General features: G+C 46.3%; 1 protein-coding gene across 2 annotated transcripts in view; it reads left to right on the top strand.

The window, feature by feature from the left end:
* SPG11 (SPG11 vesicle trafficking associated, spatacsin) overlaps nt 1-21,183 on the top strand; it is a 573,976-nt gene that overhangs the window by 360,987 nt on the left and 191,806 nt on the right. For both annotated transcript variants that reach the window (XM_078682963.1, XM_078682964.1), the window contains exons 22-23: nt 3,903-4,068; nt 20,173-20,381. In XM_078682963.1, coding sequence (XP_078539089.1) covers nt 3,903-4,068; nt 20,173-20,381 — 375 coding nt within the window. The remainder of the gene's footprint in view (nt 1-3,902; nt 4,069-20,172; nt 20,382-21,183) is intronic.

Raw genomic sequence — 21,183 nt, 5'->3', positions numbered from 1 at the left:
TAATCAAGATAGTGTTCAGTATGTTAAAAACATGCTGAGGGATAATCACAGGCAAGTTTACAAAATAATACAGAAGGCGGGGGAGCATGACCATCTTGGAGTTCGCAATTCTGCCGACGACGGACAGAGGCAAGGAAGTCCAAAATCCCACGCTGCTGCGAAGTCTCGTAATAGCTCATTTGATATTGCCATCAATTTGATCCTGTGGTGATCTATACACCTGTATCCCCAGGTATTTGAACGTGGTCTGGGCCACCGGGATCGGGTGCATCCCAAGGTGTATGAAGGAGGGATGTAGTGCTTCTCTAAAATAGAAGCCATTCGATTTTTCAGGGTTGATGGCAAAACCCGACACCTCTTCAAACCGGCTAAAGATATCATAAAGAACAGTGTGATCCACCTCTAGGTCCCTGAAGTACAATAAAATATCATCTGCATAGACGGATATCAAGTGGTGTGTCCCTCTGTACGGGATGCCCATCCGATCCCCATGGGTACGAAGGGCTATTGCCAGGGGCTCCAGGGCGAAGACAAACAAGAAGGGAGACAGGGGGTAGCCTTGTCGGGTGCCCCTGTACACAGGGTAACAATCCGACACATATCGGCCCGTGCGTGCCCTAGCCGAAGGGTCAGTATATAAGTCGGATCCATCTCAGCAGGGAGTCCGGGAAGCCAAAGCGTTTCAGGGATTCGAACATGAATGTCCATGACAGAGAATCGAACGCCTGTTTTAAATCCAGTGCTATACAGCCCGCCTGAGGATATTCCCGTGGCGTGGCCGCCATCAGCGCATGTAGTCTGCGTGTGTTCAGGGACATACTCCGTCCCGGGAGAAACCCGCATTGGTCTTGATGCACAAGGGCAGTAAGATGGGATTGTATACGTAAGGCTTCGGCCTTGCTAAGGATCTCATACTCTGTGGAGAGCATTGATAGAGGTCTATAATTCGTCATTTCCAATGTATCCCTGCCAGGCTTAGGTATTGATGTGACCAGAGCCCGGGCTTGGAGCAGATGCTGCATCCAAGGCGTGATTCAAGAAACCTCACAGGGCCTTGACCTGACAATGGCATGGGCCAAATACATTTTAACAAGGAAGGACTGCAGCAGATTGTTGAAGCTTTGTACAAGGGCAGAGGCAAATCCAGATTACCCTTCAAGAATAAGGCTGTAACAATGATGCTGCCGGAGAACTTCCCAATGCTGCATTGAGACTTTTTAAGATTGTTTGTTTGTCACTTCTTATCTTACTACTGATGTTGCTTGTGATTGGCCAATGCTATTGGATGCCAGTGGTGTGCATGCACAGCCATCTGTGTTCCTCACACTTGGAACTCTTCCGTTCTGGTAATCTTTTTACACTTCAATTTCAATGATTAATTTCATAATAATATCCTGTGTAACACATCCCCTCTTCTTGTATAACCCTCAGTGCTGTGTTCTGTACTGGTGGGGGTATTAAATCCCCTATCTTCACCATAGTCAATACTTTGCTGAATATGTGGTTGAGATCACTTCCTTGCAAAAACTCCTCACATTATAAACACCACTGTGTGTTCAAGGTGTAGGAGAAGCTGGCTGACTAAACTAGAATTGATCACGTCGTTCATAGTTAACAGCACAGGATGGATGACTACATGAGATTCCTATGTTTGCACTTCCTGTATTTCCCCAGTTTACTCACCCCTATTATTCTACATACACGATTAGTAAGCTTTACATTTGTCTTACTTTACATACTGCGGCTTATGTGCCACCTTGCTCTCGTCCCACCCCAATCCCGCCATTTTTAGCATTAGATGTGTCGGCCAGATGTACGAAGCTCTGGTTGCAAAATACAGGTTGCAGTTTGGACATCTTGGTAGACAATATTCTTTAGACATCCCACAACACTGAGCTGAGCAGTTACGCTTTATTGAGAGACCCATGCACATATTGCATAGAAGAAGGTAATGACTTTCATATTCCCAATAATATCTGCTATTTTAAAGCTGGACACTAGGTAATATATACAATACAATAAGTGGTAACTGAAATCATTGAATTAATAGCAGCCACCGATAATTACTCTGAGTTCCATTCCATTCTGTCATATTGTAAATTGCCATGCAAATACAGCCAGGGATTAACCAGATGACAACACAAAGTATCACACAAACCTTTAGCTATAGGTTACTGCCATAATACTTCAATAATATATATATATATATTGACAAGTTGTTAATTATTTCTTTCTTTCATGCTGCTTTTATTAGGACAATTTTGTTTACTGTTTAGTAAGTAAAGTTTATTAGCAAATAGGAAAATACCATTCTTGTTGAGCTATAGCCCCAGGGAATTAAAACAATTCATAGATACATTTATTTAAAACTGTTACTGGTTTAATTTATTAAAATAGTAAAAGTTGACATAATAAAACATTAAGGGCCTGATTTACCGATTTTCCATTCGCAAAAAGTGATAGCAAATTGTGCACTGACTTTTTACTTATGGAAAGGAATTTTACAAACTCACCTATGTACTAATAATTATTAACTTATGACGTGTTCACTTGGAACTCATTTTGTAAACCAATACATATTATCACAGGTATATTCTGTGTTGATTTAATCAAGAGAGAATGATAATGGAACAGAACACGCCTGCCTAGAGTTGGTTTATACATAGATAAAGTAGCCAGAACAAATTCTTTTTTTAACTTAATTCAGCCGAATCAAGTTTTTTATTTGGTTGTAATACAAAAGGAAAATTACAAAAAAAGGGTAAGATTTATTTTCATATTTTAAACATTTAATTTTTGTTGCACTTTTTGTGAGTGATGTCCGTGAGAAGAGGAAAAGAAAGTGATGAGGAACCCCAAGTGACTTAATCATAACCACATTCCTAGATATGTGTGACAATAAAGTGACTTTTAATAAAAACAACATTATTGGTATTTAAAAGAGATGTCCAATTGTTCAGTTTTCAATGCAGGGGAACTTCAATCAGATTGTTCTGGTGCTTCACTATTTGGACTATACTTTTGATGTTGTCGACAATGTTTCAACCCTACTTGTAATGTGAGGGTCTCATCAGGACAGGGTTTGCCTGGGGACTACAGGTTAGCTGTGCTCTTCCTAGTCTGCACATGTCGGATTTACTGATATGCTGTATTCATCTTTATCAGAGGGGCTGGGTTGGCCGTGGGTATGAGTACGAATGCTTTACAATAATGATTCGCAATTTTCTTAAAAATATGATACAGAGGAGTCTTGCGGTGAAGGAATTCCTCCCAATGGATAAGGGATGTTTTCAATCGCAGCGATGTATGATTTTTCAGCTGTCCATGGATATCGGATGGCGAGTTGCAATTTCAGCGCCGCACAATGAATCTGTATTCTGTGCAGGTTCACCTCGGGCGGAAGACCTTCTCCTTTTCTGTTCCCCACCTCATACCTCGCACTTTCATTAGAGTAGTCTAAGGGGGAAAGTTCTGCTGCTGCAATCACGTGTTCCCTGCCACGCTAGACCAGAAGTTTTCACAAGTGGGACTATCTGAACTGTTGTCTTGATAATAGCTGGGATTATGCTTCTAAAGGGTGCAGAGAGCTCTGATTCTTAAAAATGGCGGTATTTTTAAAGTGTCTGTATCTTCCTCACGTTGGTGGTAAGTTTGGTCTGCCTCTCCATGGCTTTACTGATGTTGACCCTGCTTTAACTTTATTTTACGGTCTTCATGTCTTGTGGCTTCTGATCCTCCTGCTGTGATTTCTTTTTCATCACTCTGTCTCATTGTTACAGGTGCTGACACTCTCTCTCTCTTCCTTGTGGACACTACTCCTGTTGCAGTCTTTTTAGTTCATTCAAATGCTGTCTTGTTTATTTTCAGTCGCTTTGTTTTATACTGTCATCTTGCCTTCACAGATCTCTCGAATGACCTCCCTCATTTTTCGTCCCTGGATCTTGTGAATAAATATGCAGTCATGGAACGCCTCGATTTCTCCTATTATCTTCGTCATGGACGCCCCTCGTTTGCTTTTGGGAACTTCCTTGTGCAGCAGTTAGGAAGGAGCAAGTCCCCAAAGCAGCTGTGAGTATGGGTCAATGACTGTGACAGCTTTGCATATTGATATCTGTGCTGGGATGTGTGATGGCTGTGAATATGGGGTGAGTGGCAGGAGAGTAAGTGACAGGTGTGAGTGTGGTGGACAGTGGCTGGAGCTTTTCTGTGCATTCTTAGTCTAAACAATGCAGAATTTTGTTAAGTAGCACCTCATATGACTCCGGAATCGAGTGGTGCACTACAGTATAAAGGAGGTAACTTTTTCACTCCTACAACACACCTTTCCATGACAGAATTTCTGGTATAAGCTCATGAGTGCCACTAGTATAGACATTTCAAAAGATGCTAAACAACCGGCTATGAGAGCCTCGCGTGACTTCAGCCCTTCAAAATGAAGACATTTGACATCTTGTTTTTATAAAGCATTAAAATCTAGATTAGTGGTAGGAAGAAATGTATCTGCCCGTGTTCGGGGGCCATTAGGTAAGCAGGGGTTACTGAACCACAACCCTGGGGTGTTGGGGCCTTTGCCCACTGATGTCCCCTGGCATGACCTACTATTGCATTGCACACTTTGAGCCAAATGCATCCTTTCCACCCCTGATTCTCCGAATAGCAATAGTGAGCAGTCAGAGTATCCTCATGGAGGCAGTCTGGAAGTAGAGACTCAGAACTTAGTCAAACACAGACATAATATGTACTGTCTAATCCGGTGCTTGTCTTTCTAAAAAGAGAAGTACTGTAAAAAAAAAAGGAACGGCACACTTTGAAAAGGCTAATCCGCTATACAGTTCTGGCACATGTGCAAGCTCGCTGTAACATGGTGCAAACAGTTTCCCTGGCTCTTTCACCCATAGGTCAGTTCTTATATGTTTCACTATTAATCTTTGTTCAGGGTAATTCAATCTTACTGGCTTACTTGGTGCATTGGGTACTTGGAACATATCAGCATGCATCGGTTGGTGTCTGATGCGTGCAATTCTCAATTGTGCAGGTTGGTGACCCTCCCTCCCCTGATTCTTAGCAGTGGTGTTTGAGTACAGTGGCTCTAGGCATGGAGCAGCTCGGCTCCATCAGCACCCAAAGGTCCCTTGCTGACAGGAATCCTCTAACTTGGGCGATCCTAGGTTTTTGATCATATGGCTTGATATTCCAGCTAAGTCAAAATGCGTTCTTCTACCTCTGGCGTGTTGCACAGGGGATCATAGGATGATGTGACTCCCTTGGCTTGCTGAAGAAACTCATAAGGTGGCCCAGTCTCTGGTCACCACATGTTAAAATGGCTAGTTTAGGCTGTTTCTTCTGGGCTGCCCCACACTGAGGGCACATAGACTGGGCTTCTTCTTGCAAGTCTGTTCTTGCCAGGGCAGGTGCTTCTTCCCCTCTCTTAGCAGGCCAGGCTACAGACCGACCTACAGCTCTCCAGCAACATGCACAGCTTATAGGTCAATCAATCAATCGGAGTTCTTGTAAAGCACGACTTCTCACTCGTCAGGGTCTCAAGGTGCTGAGGTGGAGGTGGGGAGTTGAGATTCAGTTGAAGAGCAAGGTCTTGAGGTCCTACCTGAATTGCGACAGTGACGGTGATTGCCAGCTAGGTAGAAGGATCTTCCTACAGCTGTGGTCTTGCGGATCCATGAGACAGTGACCAGGGCCAGTTGGGCTTAGTGGGAGTGGGAGTGTAAAAGGAGAGGCGGTGTATGAGGTATGCATGTCCCGCATTGTGGAGTGCTTTTTAGGCATGCATGAGGACCTTGAAGGTAATTCTTTTGTTGATAGGTGCCAGTGAAGGCCCAGTGATGTGGCTGCAGTCGAGTTAAGTTGAGCCTGAGTTGAGCTTGAGGCAGCTGTCCTTCATCTAGGTGGCGACTCGCTTCATCTCGTTGTGGTAGTTGCTCTTGGCAGCTGTGGGTTTTCTTCTGTGAGAGAGAGAGAGAGAGAGAGAGAGAGAGAGAGAGAGAGAGAGAATCAGCTGGGTGTTGGGGTAGGAGACGATGTTGAGTCCGAACCAAGAGGGATAGTTTGGATTTTACTTTTATTCAAATTTTCCAGATGCTGTTCCCACTGTCAATGCCCAGCAGCCACTTTGGAGTGCTTGCTCTTCATACTTTATTTTTCCTTCTGCAAAGCAGTCTGATTCTTTGTTAGATGTGAAAGCTCTCACAGCTTGTAGCGTCACTGTCAAAAGATATTTTATTTAGACCATGGTCTTTAAAACAGCAAAAATATATAAACAACATTCAAATACATTTTCATTAAAAACCAGGATAATTAATTACATTTTCTTTCAAAATAAATTAACATCTGATAAACAACTGTCATATTGCACAGGTCACATCCAACTACCTCATATCCATAACAAAAATTCAGCAGCTTGTCTTCCATCTAAAATTCCATACTTATGGAGAATTGGCCTCAAAACTGTGTTTTGTGCCGGCAGTAATGTGTTAAGAGTTGTATCTTACATTCAAATCACAGGTGCAGTTACTGTTGTTACTCAGAATTGTGTTCTTTACTGGAGAGCACAAGAGGAATGGATTCATCCCTGTCCGAAACTTTTGGGGCTATAAACTACTTTGCCATGAACATCTCGAACATTGAGTCAATATCTTACCAGCTCAGTTTTAGCTATCAATGCTTGTAGGTTTGTCTTTATTGATAACTACTACATAAGACATAAAGTATCTTTCTGACTTCTAGTGCCCACTTTAATTCACTGTGTATGATTGCTTTTTGACAAAGAGTGCTGATGTTTTTATTTGCTGTATTTCCCATCCAAGCCCAAAATCTAATTTCATTGGCACAGGTTAAGTAGCTCCAGGCTTTTAAGTCAGCTTCTATTCTTATTGCTTGAATCATTGCTAAATTTAGTAGAGACAGCAGACTCTTTAGGCGTTTACCTTCTTTATAATCCCATTCAAATTTACATTTTAAACACAGTAATTCTGCACCATATTGAAATTATGGATACATCATGGCAAGGTTGGCTGATAAAACTGATATTGTAAATACACGCACAGAGGAAAGTGTTCTTGCTTTTAATACTTAAATGTGTCCTTCCCACTGCTGTTTCTTCCCAATCTACATCTTTAAGGTATTTGTATTTATTTACAGCCTCTATTTTTGTTTTACCTAGGTGCCATGTGTATTTGGAATTTCCGTTCCCAACTGCTATTACTTTGATGTTGTCCATATTTATTATCAATTGTTTCTTAATGCAATACTTATAAAACAAATCTAGTTTCCTCTGAATGTCTATTTTTGTCTGATCCATATTAACAAGATTGTCTGCATATAAAATGCGACTGTACGTTATGCTTTCTATGCTTTGTCAAAAAATATCTATATGTTAAGCTATCACTATTGGGGCTATAGTGTGGTTGTTGTGTTCGTATAGTTTGATTGCAATCAATTTGTGATGGCACACTTCTAAAGGTACATAAGTGAATTGCAGGTGAACCATTATTTTAATTATGTGAGCTTATAAAAATGGCCAGCACGTTGTCTCCTTGAAATTGTTTTTGTTGCTTCTGAAAGTTGGCCAGCAATTATAAATGCTTCTCTGAAATCCTAGTGGCAATTCATTTTGGGAAATCAAATTGCAAGTGGAGAACATTTTGTCTTCCAAAATGAGCCCCTAAGTTTATAGCTAGATGTAGAGGATAGTGATCACTTACTTCTATGTGCAGAACTTTCTCAATTTGATTAAAAAGAAAAACATTGCATAAAAACATTATTGATCAGGCAGCTTTGATTTCCATTAATGCATGTTTGTTTAGCTGGACAGATGGAGGAGGTGGAACCATATGTGCTAAACAATCCACTTGAAGGCAAATAATTTAGTAATTAAAATTGTGTCCTGTGGATGGACTAACGGTAAATTTTGCATGCTTGATATAAGCAGGTAAACTTTTCTTATACAGTGGCTCAGTCTTTCGGAGATCTAATCAATGATTAAAATCACTCCGCAATAACACAAAATGAGATGGACACATAGTGCAACTCCTTGTAGGTCTTCCTGGAAGAGAGTCTATTGAACTTCATATTCGTTGGCATTAAGTGTATGTATATAAACATTTTTGACAATCAATAATTCATAGTGGAATGCATTTTAATACAATTGTACACAACACGCAACAATCCATTTACAATGAGACTTTCACACAGTTACTTTACCAGCCACCTTAGTGATATCAAAGTCATAATGTCCTCAGTCAGGTGACCAAAGATATTTTTGAGACAAGTCTACTAACTTGTAGGAAGCCCTCTTTTGAGGGTGGGTCTTCGCACAGCCACGTCTCCTGGAAACATAAGCTTCCATACATAGAAATAATAGTATTTAACATGTATAAGCCCAGCAGTTTCCTTAAGCTATATATGTTCCATGAAAGTGCTGAAAGTCTGTGAAACCTAACTGTAACCTAATCTTTATAATTCATATTGCCAAATTTTACTTCCATTTCATCAACAGTTGCCAGACAGGCATATTGATTCCCCACTGTGTAGGTCTATTTACCCCTAAAATAGTCTTCTGGAGAAATTGTCACCCTCCAGGTTCCTTTTCTTCTTCTACCTACCTGTCTTGTACTCAGCTTATTTAAATTCTCTCAATAGAAGAGTTTCATTTGATTTCACCTCAATCCTGCATGATCTTGAAGGAAATTATTCCCCAAGGAGTCTGAATTAACAATTCTTTCCTCTGATATAAGTTCAATATCTTGATTTATACCTCTTCCACTGGTGCATTTCCTATCTAAGAGAACATTAATATATTAGTGACTTCACTTCCTGATTTACTAGTTACAAAACACACCTGTTTTTGGTCGTTTGTAGACAGAGTTTTCAGGCTTGCACATTTAGATAGTATATAAAGTAATTGCAACTGACTCAAAGGATTTAATTTTTGCTTATTTTTTCTACTTTTCACCTTAAAAGCTCTACATAGATCCATAAATCATTTTGAGCTGGAACCCTTATCTCTTTATTTGATACATTTTCTCTCACTACTCTTGTTTACAGTGTTTACCCTATGCTAAGATCTAGATCTAAAATGTGGTGGGTTGAGGACCTACTGACCTGTACACATTTTTTACCGCAAAGGGAGTTTTTTAATTTAAACTTCAACCGTAGCACTGGATTGGAGCACCGGTTTGTGAACTTTTTGGTTTTTCTCTTTGTACTTGCTGGATTCTTTTTACTGCAGATTATTTATTCCCATCTATTTTTAATTGACCTTTTCCTTATTGGTTGTTAAATTTTGATATCTGAAAGAGACACGTTAGTGATAGATTCCTTACCTTAGAATAACCCTAGGCATCAGACTGGATCCGGAAAATTTAGCATAGCAATACCCCTGCGCGCCGGCAGGCATCGTCTGCGGCTCCGCGTCCGTCGTCGGCGTCGTTAGCGCCGGAATGACGTCGTCGGAGTACTTAGACGCCGCCCATGCGCGCTGACGTCAGTTCTTCTTTTTTCAGCGCCAGCTAGCGCACATCCGGAGAAGCTCTACCCCTTAGTCTTTTTTGACTAAACTTTTTGATCTTTTTGATCATTTTTCTACTCGAGTCTTCGACTCCGACGGTGCCGGTAGGGATGCCCGGGTTCAAACCCTGTTCCAAGTGCGACCGACTGATGTCGGTTACGGACCCCCATCGCCGGTGCTTGAAGTGTTTAGGCCTCGACCACGACGACCGTACCTGCTCCGACTACTGGGCCCTGACGTCGAAAGCTAGGCGGGAGCGGTCCCGCAAGCGGCTCGAGCTCCAGCAGTCGGCCCCGTGCCGCTCCAGGTCCCGGTCCCACGGGAGGTCGAGGGACCGGTCGCGGGGTCGGAGTCCTCGCAGCTCCGGGAGTGGACATCGGTCATCGGGATCCAAGTCCTCAGGTAAAAGGCATGAGAGGTCGGAGAGGCGTCATCGTTCCTCCGACGCACCCCGACGCTCGCGCGATGCGGCCGGGGGTTCGGGTGACTCCACCCACGTGGCTCCGACTGAGTCGCAGGCGTCGCCACCTTCCCCACACCTTCGGGTCCCTGGGCATGGCGCGACGCCGGAGGAGGTCGAGTGGTACCTCATGGCCATGAGGTCCCTCCCTCCTCAGCCGGGTCCCGTGGCCCCGGCTGGAGGCCCTAGTGGGTCGGGTGCTTCGGCCTCGACGCCGTCGGGTGCTTCGGCCCCGGCACTGCCGGCGACTTCGGTCCCGGCGCCGCAGGACCTCACAGGATCCGCTTCCGGATCCGGGTCGTCGCCGGTCGACATCACCGGCCCCGGCCCTGCGGGTGTCACCCCCGGCGTCCCTTGTGGACGCCGTCCCCAATGTTTCCTTCGGTCCGACTCTGGCGCCGCTTCCGACGGCCTTTGGAGATTTTTATTTCCATGAGGAGGCCCCTTCTGTTGAACCTGTTCTACAGGAGATGGGTGACGAAGGTGATTGGGAGGGGTCTGCTGACCCTCAGGCAGAGGAATGCCAGTCTCAAGAGGACTGGACATATGAGCTTGGGGAGGCCAGTGGTATTGACACTTCGCCAGACACTGGATTTGTCTCCCCTCCCACCGTGGCTACGGAGGAGGGGGCTGCTTACAGTGTAGTGTTGACGAGGGCGGCCAAGGCCTTAAACCTTGAGCTCCCCGTCGCGGCCGTGAGGACTAACCTCCTCACTGAGGTCCTTAGACCGCAGACAAGCTGCTGTTTAATGAGGCCTTGTGTGACGTTCTTGTGGGCACTTGGTCCAAGCCCGCCTCAGGTCCGCCTGTGGATAGGAACGTGGCCAGACGCTACCACCCGGCTCCGGGCGACCCTTGCTTTTTGTCCACCCATCCCACCCCCGAGAGCTTGGTCATCCAGGCCTCTACTTCCCAGACCGCATTCCCGACGGCCCCGATCGGGAATCCAAGAGGTATGAACAGTTCGGGAAGAAAGTGTTCTCGTCCCTGAGTTTGGGACTGCGGTCTGTCAATACCCCATGCCTCTTGGGCCGCTACACCTACACTCTGTGGGATACGGTCGCGGACGTGCTGCCACAATGCCCGGAGGAGGTCCGGGCTAAACTCGCCCAAGCCCTTGCGGAGGGTCGAGATGCATCACGATATTCCATCCGGTGTGGGCTGGATACCACGGACTCACTGGGCGGGCCATGGCAACGACGGTGGCGGTTCGACGCTACGCCTGGTTGAGGACCGCTAAGTTTTCGGCCGATGTCCAGTCCACTCTTCTGGACATGCCGTTCGATGGCCGTCGCCTCTTTGGCGACAAGGCAGACCATGCGTTTTAAGGACTCCAGGGCTACGGCCAAGTCCTTGGGCCTCTCGGCCCCACGCCAGCAATCGGGTGCCTTTCGCTCCTTTCGTGGCCACGGAAGGGGCGCCCCCACACGAGCTGCCAGCCACGCACCGCAGAATGTTCAGCAGCGCATTGGTGGCCGTGGAAACCGCCGTAACGGCGGTCGGGGACAGCGGCGAGCCCAGTCCACACCTCCCTCCACAGCACCGGCCTCAAAACCTTCCTAGTCCGTGTTTTCAGGCCCATGTGACGCCAGTGGGTGGCAGTGTTCGCCATCACCTCTTTCACTGGCGCAATGTCATGTCGGAAGGGTGGGTGCTGCAAATCGTCCGAAGGGGCTACTCCCTCCCCTTCGAGGCGACCCCTCCAGCCATGCCACCGCAATGCCACCGAGTATCAGGGGATCATTTGCGACTTCTGCAGAAGGAAGTTACGGCCCTCTTGGCCAAGGGGGCCATCGAGCGCGTTCCTGGGCCAGAAGTAGGGTGTGGTTGCTACTCCCACTACTTTCTGGTACCCATGAAGGGCAAAGGAGCCCTACGCCCTATCTTGGACCTACGGAACGTCAAGGGCTTCCTCCGGAAGGAGAAGTTCAAAATGCTGACACTAGCTCCGGTCCTAGCTGCCCTGGACCCAGAAGACTGGATGGTAGCGTTGGACTTGCAGGACGCTTATTTCCACATCCCCATCCTGCCAGCCCACCGGCGCTACCTGCGGTTCACGAGCACTTTCAATTTACCGTGCTCCCCTTCGGCCTTACCAGCGCCCCACGGGTGTTCACAAAGGTGATGGCGGTGGTCGCAGCTCATCTGCGCAGGGTAGGGGTTTCAGTCTTCCCCTACCTCGATGACTGGTTGTTGAAGGCAGGCTCGCCCCAGACAGTCGTCAGCCACCTCCAGACGACGGCAGATCTCCTGCATCAGCTGGGGTTCTCCATCAATGTGCCAAAGTCACACCTGTGTCCCTCTCAGAAGCTCCTCTTCATCGGAGCGGTTCTCGACTCGGCGCAGTTTTGGGTTATTCAGGCTATGATTCCACTCTTTCAGCCTTTATCCCGGGTATCTGTCAGGTTGACGCTGCGGCTTCTGGGGCTGATGGCCTCCTGCATCCTTCTGATGCATCACGCTCGGTGGCGGATGCGGGCTCTGCAGTGGGACCTGAAGTTTCAGTGGGCCCAGCATCAGGGCAACCTTTCCGTCCATGTCCTGGTCTCGGAGGGCGCTGCGAGACAGCTGCAGTGGTGGCTCACGGACCGCAATTGGGTCAGTGGCAGATCCCTCTCCCTTCCCCAGCCGGAGCACGTAGTTGTGACGGACGCGTCCCTCCAGGGCTGGGGAGGCCATATGGGAGAGGCGGAGATCAGAGGCCTCTGGTCTCCGGCGGAGTCCCAGCTCCATATCAACCTTTTGGAGCTGCGGGCAATTCGTCTAGCACAGAAGGCATTCCTTCCCTCTGTCCGAGGGAGTGTAGTGCAGGTGTTCACGGACAACACCACCGCCATGTGGTACTGCAACAAACAGGGCGGGGTGGGGTCGTGGACCCTTTGCCAGGAGGCTCTGCGCCTCTGGCAGTGGCTGGAACAGCAGGGCGTGACCCTGGTGGTTCAACACCTGGCAGGTTCTCTGAACGCCAGGGCGGACGAACTCAGCCGTCGGTGCATGATGGATCACGAATGGCGTCTGAACTCAGACGTGGCGCAAGGCCTCTTTCAGCAATGGGGAGAGCCTTGGTTAGATCTATTCACCACCGAAGAGAACGCGCAATGTCATCAGTTCTGCGCGTTGGAATTTCCAAGGCGGCACTCGCTCGGCGACGCTTTTCGTCGCGTGTGGAGTTGCGGTCTGTTATACGCCTTTCCGCCTATACCACTTCTGCCCAGAGTGCTGAAGAAGATCAAGCGCGACCGGGCCCAAGTCATCCTTGTGGCTCCGGACTGGGCACGAAGGTACTGGTATCCAGAGCTACTCAGTATGTCAGTCAATCCCCCGGTTCGTCTGCCTCTTCAGGAGGACCTTCTGTCGCAGCAGCAGAGGACGGTCCTCCACCTGAACCTGTCCAGTCTCCACCTCCATGCTTGGAGATTGAGCGGCGACAGTTGAGGCCATTTGACTTGCCTCCTGAAGTCTGTAATGTCATTCTGGCAGCCAGGCGTCCCTCCACAAAGTCGGTATACGCCTGCAGGGGGTACAGATTTGTGGCATGGTGCACAGCAAAGGCTGTGTATCCTCTTGCTGCCCCTCTTTCTGAGGTTCTTCTCCTCCTTCTTTCTCTTGCCCAGCAGGGCTCTGCTCTGGGCACTATCAAGGGCTACCTTTCTGCCCTTTCAGCCTTTCTAAGGCTGCCTGATCAACCTTCTTTGTTCAAGTCCCCTATTGTAAATCGATTTCTGAAGGGCATCACACACACATTTCCTCCTGTTCCGTTTGTGATGCCTCAGTGGGACTTGAACCTTGTTCTTACGTTTCTGATGTGCGCTCCCTTTGAGCCACTTCACAATTGTCCTCTTCGTCTTCTTACCTTGAAGACTGCCTTCCTGGTTGCCATCACCTCTGCCAGGAGAGTGAGTGAGCTCCAGGCTCTTTCTTGTACTCCTCCTTTCCTTTCTGTCCATCCGGACAAGGTTGTGTTACGTACTAAGCCATCTTTCCTGCCCAAGGTTGTCACGGCCTTCCATATCGGGCAGTCTTATCACCTTGCCCACCTTCTTTCCGCCACCGCATCCCTCTAAAGAGGAAGAGCGTCTCCACCGTCTGGACCCAAAACGGGCGCTTTCATTCTACTTGGATCACACACACCAGTTCCGGGTGGATGACCAACTCTTTGTTGGTTACGTGGGCGCTAAGAAGGGGGAAGCGGTGCACAAGCGGACCACCTCGCGGTGGATCATCTTGTGTATCCAGGCATGCTACTCCTTGGCTAAGAAGGAGCCCCCTGTTGGGCTGAGGGGTCATTCCACTCGGGCCACGGCGACTACCACTGCCCTGGGCCGAGTGCCCTTGCAGGACATTTGCCAGGCAGCTACGTGGGCCTCGCTGCACACGTTTGCACGACACTACTGCCTGGACAGCCAAGTCCGGAAGGATGGCTTCTTTGGCCGTTCCGTCCTCCAGGACTTTCTGGTGTAATTATTGGTTCGCAGACCCACCACCGGGGTTGGTATTGCTGGGGTATTTATTCTAAGGTAAGGAATCTATCACTAACGTGTCTCTTTCAGATGCACAAGTTACTACTTGTGTAACGATATATCTGTAAGAGACATTATTTAGTGATAGATTCCTTACCGTCCCACCCATCCTCCCTGTTCTGCGAACCGATATCTAGGGTTAAGGTCATCCCCTTTCAGGGCCCTAGTTTCATGGCACCAGTGTTGGTTCTATCATGGCTCTGCGTATCTGGCGCGGAAAAGCTGTGTATCAGAACTGACGTCAGCGCGCATGGGCGACGTCTAAGTACTCCGACGACGTCATTCCGGCGCTAACGACGCCGACGACAGACGCGGAGCCGCGGTCGACGCCTGCCGGCGCGCAGGGGTATTGCTGTGCAAAATTTTCCGGATCCAGTCTGACGCCTGGGGTTATTCTAAGGTAAGGAATCTATCACTAACTAATGTCTCTTACAGATATATCGTTACACAAGTAGTAACTTGTGCGTCCCTTTTCTTCTTTACCAATCCTTTGGGTTCTAAGTGTAGACTCTCCTGGTATAGACAGTTTGCTTCTCCCATTTTTTAAATTTGCTAGCCTTTTAGGAACATATATAGATGGGGGTGCTTCCACTTTTAATGTAACCACTGCTGGCTCTTCCTGTATTATGTACTATTCTTTCTTTTGATTGGTCGCACTAATGATGGCATGCACATATTTGTTTTAATTCATATGCAATGGCCTGTAAGTGTGTTTTTGATATTATAAAACGTAAATGTGTAACCATATGACTTCAAAAATACCTTGCAAAGTTCTTTGAATCAGTAAAATGATGTCCAGCATGGATGAAGTTAAGGTGGCTGATGCCTTGTGATTCCACGAAAAGTGTAGATTCGGTACTCCAGCTCCTTCTTTATCTGTCCGAGCAATTGAAAGGGTAAACTCACCATTGTTACTAGGTTGGCAGTTTTCCACTTGTTAAGAACTCCTGTTTATGCCCTCTAGGCTCTCACCCAGTTCCTCTATTTTCTTTCCTTGTGTATGTCAATCTACCGCGGCATAAATAACCGTGGGGATAAGGACAGTCTTGGTTCAGTGAGAGCCTTATCAATATCTCCCAAATCTATCACGTCCAGCAGTGACTGAGCTAAGGCCAAACCTGTTGTTTATGGAGTAAAACTCTTCTCAAAGTCTTCACTTGTGTTATTTCCTGTAATTGGTGAGACATTGTTTTGGGTATGGCTCATTTTATTCTTAAAATGATTTTTCGACAAATTATTTTATTGACTTAACCAAAGGTGAAGAGTTTAAATCCTATACATACGCTTCATTTGGCTCTGCCAGACATATTGTTTCTCCTTTAACAACTTTTAATGTCCTTTGAGGTTGGAGCTGTTTCTTCTAATGGGCTCTGCTGACACTGATGTTTTCAAGACTACTTCCAGCAGTAGGCAATCTACTTTCCTCTTCTCTGTTATTTTGGGTTTACTGCCCTCCATCATTTGGATTTATTTGCATTTTAACTAAAAGACACTAATATTACCTTTTTATCATCTCTTATTAGCTCTTCTCAACCTTACAGACAACCTGCTATTGCTTATAGTCAGCAACTCCTTCTTGACCATAACATTGTCGTGGTTTTGGGCTTCACAATAACTCATAAAATGTAATTGTAGCTAGAGCTCATTCTATTATCTTTTACCCCTCCCTTGCCATTACTCCCAGTTGTATCCAACAGTCTCACAGCCACCGCTTCCATCCAGAGCAGTTCTCTAACTTTTCAAATGCTGCCAAATATACCCCATGTCCTTGTATTACAATGCCCCTCGTCAGCTTCGTTTGAGTAAACCTTCAAAGGGTTGAGGGTGCACCATCTGCGCTGGTGCCTGTTGAAGAAAGTAAATCCTGCTGTACTCAAACGTTCAACAATAGCGGCTCCTTTGCCAGATTATGAACATGAAGGAATAGATTTGCACACAAAAACAGCCCTAGAGGTCTAGTGACAACCATTCTCCTAAGCCATCCCTTTCCCAGCTCACCAGTAAAGCGGGGTTCAGTGGAGAAATTGAAGGATCAGAAGATCTAAAACAAGGTGTGAGGGGTGGTGAAAGAGGTTTTGGGGAGGAGGCAGATTTAAAATTCAATACTCCAGTACCATGTATGGTTTGGAATCTTGGCATAACTATCCATTCCTCCTCTTACAGCCCCAGGAATTTTGGGCTATTGCCACTTAATCCTGCCTGTGGGAGACCTTCCACTTGGTAAATTGCTGTTACAACCTCTTTCAAAAACAAGGTTTGCACGACAGTGGCAGTCATCGAATATGTATTTAATGATAGAATAGCAAAACATACACGACACAGGAATTCTTAGATCAGACCTCAACGGCCTGCCGGCAGCAGGGGACAGTGTTATGTTATGTTATGTAAAAATCATTTTTACCGCACACGGTCACCAGACGGTTTCATGGCGCTCATAGACAGTAGCGGACGGGCGAAACCACAGAATTACACATAAGCTAATTGAAAAAGATGAGTTTTGAGTAGTTTGCGGAAGCAGGTATAATTGGGACAGAGTCGAAGTGAGATTGGAAGGGAGTTCCAACATGAGGGGGCAAGAAAAGAGAAGCACAAGCCTCCATGCTTTTTACGTTTATACCTGGGAACAATTAGAAGGTTGTTAGCAGTGGACCGAAGATTTCTTGAAGAGATGTGACGCTTAAGGCTGGAAGAAGTGAAGGCCGGGGCAAGAGCAAGAAGGGCCTTAAAGACAGGACAGCCCAGTTTAAAAATGCAGCGGGAAGCCACTGGGAGCCAGTGCAATCTCCTCAACAGGGGCGAGACATGTTGGTATTTGGGCTGTTGGAAGATCAGTCTGGCCGCCTGATTTTGTACCAGCTGAAGCCGGTGAAGATGGTAAGCAGGAATCCCAACGTAGAGGGAGTTGGCGTAGTTAATGCGGGAAGTGACAAGAGCCATGATGATGAGTATGAGAGCCTCAGTAGTAAGGAACCTACGGATTTTGCAGATCCTGCGTAGATGGAAAAAGCAGGAGGATGTGACATTAATTTGAGGCCTCATAGAAAAGTCGCTAGATATGATTACACCAGTGAGGTTGCCGCAGCAAGTAGCAACAATGGAGAGCAGCTGTGAACTTCTAACGCATGTGATGTGAGCAGTAAGATGTGTGCTGGCACAAACACAGCTTGCTTCACAGCTTGTAGTGATGGGACTGGCTTTAACTGAAGCACCCAAAGTAACCACAATAAACGAGACGTCTGTGCACCCGGCTTTTATCAAGCTTCTGAACTCATACTCAGGAGGGAGTTAAAAGGGTCTGACCCAGCCTAGAAGATTCGCTCTCCTTAACAATAGAATGTGATGCTTCACCTCCACTTCCCCATTACCAGCCGAAATGACAGTGCTCAGGAAAAAATTATCTTTAGACCATTGCTAACTAGTCACAATAGAATAACTAAGGCAGCCCTATTCTCCATCCTCCAACTCTTAATTGTTCAAAGATACACCCCCTGTCTCAGGAATGTAAGCAGTCCACTTCCACTATCCCAAGGCTGCACCTCAGACTCCTTATTGTTCTTTTTTTTAACTGTGATATGCAAAATGGATCCCACTGGTCTCTGCTGCCGCACACTCACTAACAGTATGGAGTGCTGCTACCAGTCACCAAATGCACAACAGGCACATGGAGATGTCAGTGCATGGTTTTGTGAAACTTCACACATGTGTTCTTTGTAGATACATTACTGCATTTTGAGACGACATTCCGCCCAAAATTCTGAGGCACAGCGTAATGCTGACTTGCATGATATGTTCCATTTTTCTTTTTCAATTCTTAAACGTAACTTTCCTTCGCTTTTGCTATGTTATTCCACTTTTTCTCATCACTTCCACACGCAAGGAAATATGCAAATTTTCAATTATTTCACATGTTCAAGTTTGTCCGTCCGGACCTTACTCCAAGAACAAGTACAAGAGCACGGAGTTCATCAAAAAGCAGTATTTTATTGACCCAATGCATTTCGGGCGTGTCCCGCCCTTCTCCGGGGGTAACTACAAACAACAATAAAATAGGCATCATTATTCTGTCAAACACAGTTTGAACTTCAACATTAGTACAGCTTCCTGCTCAAAATTCACACACCGAGTTGTAAATTTCACCTTCTTATTAAACACCCCATGTGCTAAGAGGTTTCCCAGTGCCATCCCACGTGTGCTTACTAAACCCTTTTCTCTGCCTGGTTACAATGCGCCTCCCTCTCTGCTATCCCGCTAATTTATAAGCCGTCCTCATCCCAAACATGCACCTGAACTTAAACGTAAATTGGCAGCCTCGACGCCGTGACTTTGCACAACTTAAACTGGATTCCAAATCCCCTTCACTCGCACACACACTTTCCACCTTCGAAAACGAAATCTTAACCCTTGGTATTCTCCCTTTCCTCACTGTTCCACACTTCCCCTCATCCTACCTCTCTCCAATACGCACATCTATCACTCCTATCCCCAGCACACCCACATTTTGAACTCGACCCCCACTCATCCACAAACTAAACCAATAAAAATGCAGTAATGTAGTACCCATGGTGCCGACAGGGCAGGGCACCACTCCGACGAGCACGCGACTATGAATAATAAGTTGTGAACTGAAGTCAAGGATGAACATTATTAAAGAGCGTGTGCATTCCCCACTTTATAAAATGTAGTTTTCTTTGTAGATACCCCACATGTCCCTTAACAGAAACTTTTCTGGTCATTTCTATCAATCAGAAAAAAGGGAAGCTTCCTCCACTGATTAACGTATATGACCCTTGACACGGACAGTAGTCCATGTCAACTAGGTAACATATATATATGTAAATGTAAATGTGTTTGTATTTATATAGCGCACTTCTACCCAGAGGTCTCTTAGCGCTGTATTCATACCACTGTGGAACCCATCCTGGCTTTCCTGTGAAATGTCCACTCCTGGGCACCCCCCTGGTGAAGCCAGGCATCCAAGCGCTGCTGGCGCCGTTGTGGAGATTAAGCAAGCTATTGCCCAGAGTCACAGAGTGGGACCCATGATTAGACTAGGCACCGAGGCGAGAACTATCAGGTCCGGGGAAATTGAGTCCAAGAGCCGCCAAGGCGGGAATTGAACCCTGGTGCCGGGCCAGACCTCTGCATCAGGGACTGCCGCTCTAACCATTGAGCCACACTTCTCCACTACATGCATTGGGCTACCCTCCAGACCACAGGTCTATTGTTTGCGGCTCTAAACCATGATGATAAACCTAGGTCTCCACGCATAGCATGATTGTTTTGTGTGCTAGGACAAACAATATCAAGATATCAGATAACCTACGGAGGTGATAATGCGGGGGCAGTAGTGTATCTAGTTGTGCCACAGTAGAGGTAATTCTGAGTTTGCTGGCTACATAATTAGGACCTCATTCTTGCTCCGTGACAAATTAGATAGGTTAGAAAAAGATACCTTCTAGTAAGATTGTTTAGAGTTATCCAGTGGATGGGGAGTAAACGAGATCCAACCTGAACTAGTGTTACTCACACTTTATCCTCATTTCAATTTGGGCTTTATTGAGTACTTGGGCACATAGGAGCACATTTGTGGAAGGAATTTGAGGCACTTTCAGTTTGCTAGAGATGATGTACATTAATAGTGTATTTGTTTGTGTTTCCCATCCCACCAGAATCCAGCAGGCTGGGTCCGAGGTGTATGCCTTGGCTCTCGCGTCTTTTGGTGCCCCGTCTGTCATCGCAGCCTGCATTTGCTTTCTGGAGCTGCTGGGTCTGGACAGTCTGAAGCTTCGCATTGACATCAAAGTGGCCAACATAATTCTCAGTCACAAGTCGGGAAATGTGGACGAGCCTCAGCCCAGCGACCTGCAAGAAGCTCTAGGTATTATCAGATCACTTGTAACCTATGTGCAGCAAGATAGCTACTAAAGACAACCCTGGTATATGGAATGCTTCAATCTCTGCACGGTCCTGTTATGTTGCAATGCGCTGCCCCTGGAAGCTCCTCTGTTATGGTGCAGTTCTCCAGTTGCTGCAGGCACCCTTATTCTGCTGGCTGGAAACTTCCCAATATGCTACAGTTCAGCTTTCGCTAAGGTTTCCTGATTTGCATTGCTGCATGCTGCCCTACCATACTACAGTGATGTTGTCTTTCCTATTATACTGCCACAATCGCAACTTATAATAAAAAAAGCTGCAGTTTCTGCAAGCTTCCCTATGATACTGTAGTGCTCCTATCCATACATACCTACATCTCACGCTTTAATGCTGCTATTCTTACAAGCTTCCTTGGTATACTGAAATACTGCTATCCTTCCACGCTTCCCTTGTATACTGCAACAGTACTATCCCTGTAAGCTTCCTTCAATGGATTTCTGCAAAGAGGTTAATGCTGCACAGGTCTTCTTATGATGCAGTGCTGTGTCCCTGGTAGGTGGACAGTTTCTGTCCTTGCCACAGTGCTTGATATACTACATGGTGTTTTCTTAGCAAGGCTTTTGATCAGACTTTTGTACTGCCTTCCTGAAAGCTGCCACATTTGTGCTGCAGGGTTGCTGTAGGAAAAATCTCTGATGGTCATTGAGAAGTAGGAGCCATGATGTGTATGTGAATTATTACTGATTTCACACTGCCCCTGCAGTAAGGGTACATTTGACTCGCCTTTGAGTAGTGTGAGCAGCCAC

The sequence above is a fragment of the Lissotriton helveticus genome, chromosome 3_1 (genome assembly GCF_964261635.1).
Source record: "Lissotriton helveticus chromosome 3_1, aLisHel1.1, whole genome shotgun sequence".
NCBI classification, from domain to species: Eukaryota; Metazoa; Chordata; class Amphibia; order Caudata; family Salamandridae; genus Lissotriton; species Lissotriton helveticus.
This window is presented reverse-complemented; position numbering and strand designations above follow the sequence as displayed.